The 7,151-nt window shown below is 44.0% G+C and overlaps 1 protein-coding gene across 4 annotated transcripts in view; it reads left to right on the top strand.

Annotated features, from left to right (window-relative positions):
* The window catches only part of nbeal1 (neurobeachin-like 1), a 42,193-nt gene that overhangs the window by 3,582 nt on the left and 31,460 nt on the right, over window positions 1-7,151 (top strand). For all 4 annotated transcript variants that reach the window (XM_061032605.1, XM_061032607.1, XM_061032606.1 and 1 more), the window contains exons 2-5: window positions 5,807-5,898; window positions 6,481-6,642; window positions 6,735-6,816; window positions 6,930-7,057. In XM_061032605.1, coding sequence (XP_060888588.1) covers window positions 5,807-5,898; window positions 6,481-6,642; window positions 6,735-6,816; window positions 6,930-7,057 — 464 coding nt within the window. The remainder of the gene's footprint in view (window positions 1-5,806; window positions 5,899-6,480; window positions 6,643-6,734; window positions 6,817-6,929; window positions 7,058-7,151) is intronic.

Below are 7,151 nucleotides of genomic sequence, written 5' to 3' on the forward strand. Positions count from 1 at the left end.
CTTTCATTGTGAGGGGAAAGTTGGGTGTTTCATTCCCGTTAACGCTCTTAAGGCTTTTGTCGACTGCAGAAAAGCTCTTTTTAATTCCCAGCCGCAGGGAACATGCCTCAACAGCCAGGGGCATCATTACACCCGCCAGCGGCTTCAAAGCTGGGTCCAGTATCTTAATTCCAGAGCACAAATCCTTACTCCTTTTTTTAAAAATTGTTTGCTAACCAGTAGTTTGAGATACACAGAACCGTCATCCTGCTGCCTCATGTCATCCTCCCCTACTGCCCGGTGATTTGCATAAACCCCTGCACTTATGGGACACATTGAAAGGATTGAAGTGAGCGAGAGAATAAGGGGAGAGAAAAAAGAAAAGAAAAGTTGAGCCCAGGAGCTATGTGGGAGGAGAAAGTGCCGTAGTTTCACATACTTTTTTCACCGCGTCGCTGCTTGTTTGCTTGTCGCAGTCTAATCTCCGTTGTCGCACTCACAAATGTATTCCATGCAACACACACACACACAGTCACACAAGCTCACACACACAGCGGCTTTAGTTTATGTGCCGGTATGCAAAAGTTTGTTCCCTCAGGCTAGCTTTCTATCTGAGCGCTGCTTGTTTCACTCTCCATGTCTCTCCCTGTTCTCTTTTCCTCTGTGCTCTGAATATCTCTGGAATAACACTGATGTCACTAACATTGTGTATCCGACGTGCCTCATGCGGTTTTAACCCCCTACCACAAGTCTCTCTAAATACCCCCGTTGCTGTGACATCACGAGGAAGCGTCAGTGATTTTAACCTGTGATGATGGCTAACAGGGAGGGGACCCTTTTAAACATTGTGGTTTCAATGACTCCATGCCACTTCCACCAAAACCAGGTCACCCACCCAAAACCAAGCGGCCACCCTCGGGCGACTGCTGCTGCAGCTGGCAGACCGCGCCTGTCTGGAGGGGCGGGGAAACGCTGAGCTGCACATTGTGTCGCTCAGCACATTGAACAGCTGATAATCGATCAATTGAGGAGCTAATTACTTCCTTTGATTATCAGTGTCCTTTTTAAAAACTGGTGAAACATAAGTCACCAAAGCCCTAATGACATCATTTGTTTTAGCTTTGTTTTATGTTTGTCATAATTGTTTTATTAGAGGAGTAACTGGTTTTTATTTAATGTGTCAAAAGCCTTTCCCTTTGGTTGGGGCCATTTTCTCTTCACTTTATTTTTTACCAAAAAGCATTCAGACTTTTAAAAAGATCATACTTCCTCTTCTCACTGTCGTATTGTTTCACACCATGGTTTATGGCATTCGTTTGCATGTAGCTGGCAAAGAAACTGGTGATGAGTGGTGACCGCGTGCTTTGCACAGGTGCACGCCCGTTTACTTATTGTCTCACAAAAATGATCAGTTGCATCATGTAAAGTAATGAATCTCATTTCATTCTTGCATCCTGTGTGAAAGAGATCGTTTGCCGTGAAGTGAATGAATGTAAAGCTGAATCAGGAGGATACATTTGATAAACCATTTTGGCATTATTGAATGGAAAAGGCAGAACATTTGTGAACTCCACGTTCTCAGATTTCAAGAATTGATTCTTCTCCTTGTCAAGCAGGACAATAAACAAATTGGCTGGTTGTCCCTTTTTTTTAAGATTTATTTTTGGAGCTTTTTGAGCCTTTATTAGAGAGATAGGACAGTGGATAGAGTTGGAAATCAGAGAGAGAGTAGGGAATGACATGCGGGAAAGGAGCCACAGGCTCGGCCGCGCGCTCTAACCGCTGCACCACCAGCGCCCCTGGTTGTCCCTTTTTTTAATGCATTACATCAATCGAGGAATCATTTTAAATCATAGACTTGACCCAGCCTTGACAGAATCGTTAACCTGATGTAGCTTGCATGTTTATCACCCAAAATCTTTCTCTACCTTTCCTACTTGTCTAGAGCTGTCCTATCTAATGTTAGAATTGTATCAGTTGTATACCTTTTCCATTTATTTAGAGCAACATTTCTGAAAGACCACATAGTATCTAGAGCTGCCTCGTGTTGTTCAGAACACCGCAGCTCTTCTCATTCTAATATTAATGAGTGATGACGATGGATCCTGACATTGATCCCTTGTCAGCACTCTCACCGTTCCAATCCCCTCTGCAGGTCAACGGGGATCTCAATTTCAAGAATGAGGTGCATTGATCTGTGTTGCCGACGGCAACCTTGTTAGCCTCACAGAGGTCATTCAACAGATCCATAGGAATTTAATGTAGGAGTTTGGCACAGGACCTGATATGATAATGGATACACGGGAAAGGCATGTGAGCCTCTTGTGGGAATTGTTTTATACACGTTTGGACACAAGGTGGTTGTTGTTAGAACATTCCTACGTGTATGTTGGTCATGATCATTATGTGTGTGTGTGTGTGTGTGTGTGTGTGTGTGTGTGTGTGTGTGTGTGTGTGTCAGGTCAGTGATGAAGGATAAACAGAGCCACAGAGAGCAGGGTGTGTCCCCGCCTGCCACAGTCCAAACCCTCAATGGGCATCTGTACTCCCAAGCTGCTTCCTAAAAGAGGCATTCTTTCCAGTGTTTCCCCTAGGTTTACAGCGTTGGGGGGGGGGGGGGGGGGGACGACGAACGACAAGCCGACATGCCAACACGACGACACAAACACTTGAAGGAATCTTGGTGTTCATGCGTTACTTTTAATGACAGATGTCCTTTTCTATCGGAAAGGTATCCCTAAATGACTTCTTTCCCTTATTTCCGATTCTATCCACTATCCTATCACTACAGTAAAGGCACAAAAAGCCCAAAAATAAATCTTGAAGCTGCTCTGTTAAGATTGTTATCTTGCATGAAAAGCCAATATATTATCCAATGCTGATGCTATGCTAACAGCTACTATGAGGAGTTTGTAGCTGGTTATGAAACTGAAATTAATAATGATGCATGATACATCTGTATAACCAAAAAAGCAATTGAGACTATCAAAGGCGAGACTATGATTTTCCACATTGTGAATTTGAATGCCTCAAACCAGTGCGAACGGACAGGTGTCGCACAAGTTGATTAATTACCAGAACATTGAATAAAGAACGCTTTGTCCAAAGGGGTCGCCAGAGTCAACACAAACAAAATCTTTGTGACGGGAGCTTTAAAGCAGACACAAATGAAGTTGTTTTCTTGCTAAAGATTCTGAATAATGACGTTTTTGGTGACACAGGAAAAGGAACCACACAGGCAACATGGCATGTTTTTTTTTCTTCCAAAAGACCAAACTATACAAACGTGGCAGTTGCTGACTCAGTTAAATGTCTCTCTCCCTCTTTTCGTCTGTATTTCTCTCACACACACACACACACACACACACACAGAGGCAGGCATCACAGGATTGTCCTGATGACTTCATAGGACTAACAGAGAGTCGGCTTCCTGCTCCGTTCTGGCTGATTCCCACTCTGACACGCAGACAGAAGCAGCGAGCCTTTCAGCCTCTCTCTCTCTCTCCTACTCTTTAGCCAGATGGCTCTGCTGCTATCCTCAGAAAACCCAGTCCCCCCCCCCCCTCCAACCAGTTGTTGTGTGTGTTTTTCCCCTTTAGTTTCAAGGCATAATCTGCAGATTCTTTTGCATTTAAAGTAATAGCTCCAGAGGAAATGGAATACATATTTTGGGGAATCATCTGTGACTTCCTGTTTGTCTGACATAAGCATGATGGGATATTTTTTACTGGATATCTTTTGCAGGGATCAGGTTATGAAATGTTCAGGGTAGTGTGATTAGAGGAGGTGCTAAAAACATAAATTCAAACACATTGTTTTTACATTCTCATCCTTGTGTTCCACTTCTGGGGTAGCTTTTAGTCAATGTATGCACTGGTTATCAAAGGGGGAAGGATGAGAAGTTGAGTGATGCTTGCATGATGTTGCTTCAAAATACATTTTACACATCATGACTTGTACAGACAAATAGGGGCGAGAGAGCTTTATATGTCTTGTCCAAGCATCGCCCTTTCCAGCTTTTTTCAATCCCCAGCTCCTGCAGCAACATGTCCTTGTGCAAGACACTTAACCCCCGACTTGAGTATGAATGGATTTGTTACTTCTGATGGTCACTTTACATAGCAACCTCTACCATCAGTGTGTGAATGTGTAGGTGTCTGCTTTTAACCAACGCCTGGATTTCCATCGATCTCAATCAGCAGATTGTTTACAAATTTCCAACACCACTTCTTACTTATTCAGGGGGAACGTCGGCTAAGCCAGAGCTGGTCAAACCATACTACCAAATGCACAATACTTTGTGTTCTGATAATCTGCCTCCATCACCTCTTCAGCCCTCCTTGACCTAGATTGCTCATACACACCCGCCAGATGGCCCTTATGACAGGATGTTCTGGGGGGGGGGGGGTTGTTGGGCAGTGATTACTTTTGTCTGATGTATTAATGACTCTCTTCAAACTGCATTAGCGTGCCCTGCACACTGCATGTCTGCAATGTAGCAGGTTAGCTAACTAACCATCTAGCCTGCTAGCCAAACAATCCATGTGCATTGGGCGCCGAGGGGCGGGAAACATTTCCATGGTAACAGCGAGCTCCGCCAATCAAGAGACGTCGCTGTGACAGAAATGGTCGTGGTTAGTGTAGTTCTTTTACCCAATATCGCAATAAAACATGTTGTTTTTTTTATTTTTTAAATGAGGTAGATGTCATACCAACTTGTGTCTTCTACAGGTAGCATACGCCCTCGGGTAGCTTGTGGTCAGTCTGACATTAAAGCTAATAATTCAATCGGCTGTGGAAAAAAATAAGAACCACACTGTTGTATTTTTTTATTTAAAAGAAAACATGTCAAGTTTAAGATCTGAACACTGAATATGGATCTTGTCTCTGGCCAAATGTTGCCTTCTTCTGCTTACCATTTTTTTTTATATTGGCATACTCTTTGTTTTGGCACAGAGGTGACTCATTGCTTGTTGATTGTTAGCTATTACAATAACCATGGTAATAAGTGCAACACTGCTCCACGTCATTTGAATGTTTTATTTGGAGGTGTCAGAACCAAATGGACCAACATGTTAGCTGTTCTGTGGACGTGTTCCGGGTCTAGTCTCGGCTAGTACCGGGAACTTAAACGTGAACTTGCAGGCCCAGTTATGGCCGGCCTTCCTCTGTGGCTGATGTTGCCTTCCCATCCTTCGCTGGGCTTCGTTCCAGGAATTTAGCAAATGTTGATCAGCCGGCTGTTAGAGACTTTCCCTCAGAATGCAGCCCGGCCTGTTTTCCATTCAGACAGGTGCGTGTTTGAGCTTTAACTTCCCGGAAAGATAAGACACACACACACACACACACACCCATCTCAGTCATTCCTGCTCTTTGACATGCTATGATAGAAGCTTCACAATCTGCCACATTCATCTTTTTCAAAGTAAAAACAAAAAGCAGTTGTAGTCATTTTTCAATAATCAGATTTGTTCTTTCTTTTTTTTTTTGCTGCTTACTGAAAAACAGAAAGAAAGACACCATGTCATCTGATAGATTGTTTCAACATATTTATATCTTAGAGGAAATAAGAAGGAATAAAAATGACACTGAGTGTCTGAAAGGGTGTGTCAGTCTTTCATTTCCATTGTCATTCATTTGAATTAGCAGCTGACCAAAGTTTGCTGACTCATTGTCGTCTGACTGTAGAAGTCAACATGTACACACAAAATAAAATAAATCAAATAGAAGACAAGACCCGCCAGCTGCCAGACAGTTATGACAGCTATTGTCAGTACCACTAACTATATTTCCCCCCTTTCTCTTTCTTTGTCTTTTCATTTCTCAGAGGGATCCAGACTACTTGAAGCTATGGCTGGAGATTTTCATCAGCTCCTACGAGCGATGCCTCGATGTGGACTTTGAAAAGCCAGCTTCAAGGTAAACTTTTTTTTTTGCAAGCCCGTTTGTGATCAGTACATCCTTTGATTTGTTAAAAGAGCAGTAACTGTGAAAACAGTGGAAAGGACTAGAGACTCTTCCTCTCTCCCTCTCTCTGTCATTTCCTTATTCTCCTCCTCATTTTCTCCCATCCTCTCCTGCTTTTCCTCTTGCCGCCTTTCATCATCCTCTCTGCTGTCTCCTTCTCTTTTTGTCCTCTGTCTTCTCCTCATTTTCCCCCCCTCCGCTCCTCCTTTTCGCTCTCTTCTCCTTCCTCTGCAGCTGTCACATCTGTGCTTCTTTCCCCACTGACACTCATTGGTTTCGCTACGCTCTCTCTCTCTCTCTTTCTCTGTCTGTCTCTCTCTCTCTCTCTCTTCTCATATGAGCAGTGCACCAAGGAATTAGTGCCTCAATGCACCAGGCATGTGTTTGTGTGTGTGATTGAGGAAAAGCAGAACAGCGTCTGCTCCTTCCAGTTCCCATGATAAAGGGCTCCATTAAAGCAACGTCTCCACCTACAGTATCCAATGAAGATGTGTTTTCACTCTTAGTGCATCTTTTTTTGTTGAATGTCTTCAGGCCAGAGGAGGTCCCCCCAGTCTTGACGCTCCTCCCCGACAACATCCTGCAGGTTTTGCGCCACCAGCTGCTGCAGTGCGTCCAGAAAGCCTCCGACGGCCTGGAGCCCGAGCAGCAGAACCTGGCTTTGCTGCTGCTCAAGTTCCTCATCATCATCTGCAGGTCTGATCACAGCAGAACAGAAGAGACTCTGATGTGTGAATCAGGCCGGCAAGCTGATAATCAAACATATTTGTGTTTTTTGCTTCACACAGGAATCTGTCAAATGTGGAGGAGATTGGCACTTGCTCGTACATCAATCACATCATCACCATGACAACGCTTTACATTCAGCAGGTCTGACTCCTCCATTTGTAGTTTCTTTGATGTAACTGTGATGGAAATAATCTAAATAGCCTGTGCAAACTGGACTTGTGTGCGTCTGTGTGTGTGTGTGTGTGTTGTTATAGCTGAAGAGCAAGACCAAAGAGAAGGAGATGGTGGATCAGAGCCAGGCGGAGGAGTTTGTCCGACATGCGTTGGCTTTCTGCGAGAGCCTCTATGACCCGTACCGCAACTGGAGGCATCGAACCTGCGGGTAACTACGTCCAGAAGCTAGCCTGCCTGCCACCGGCGAGCAATAAATGAACGTCTTAAGACCAACCTGCAGGAGTAAAAGCTCAGAAGTTTAA

This window comes from Labrus mixtus, chromosome 24, assembly GCF_963584025.1.
Source record: "Labrus mixtus chromosome 24, fLabMix1.1, whole genome shotgun sequence".
Classification (NCBI taxonomy): Eukaryota; Metazoa; Chordata; class Actinopteri; order Labriformes; family Labridae; genus Labrus; species Labrus mixtus.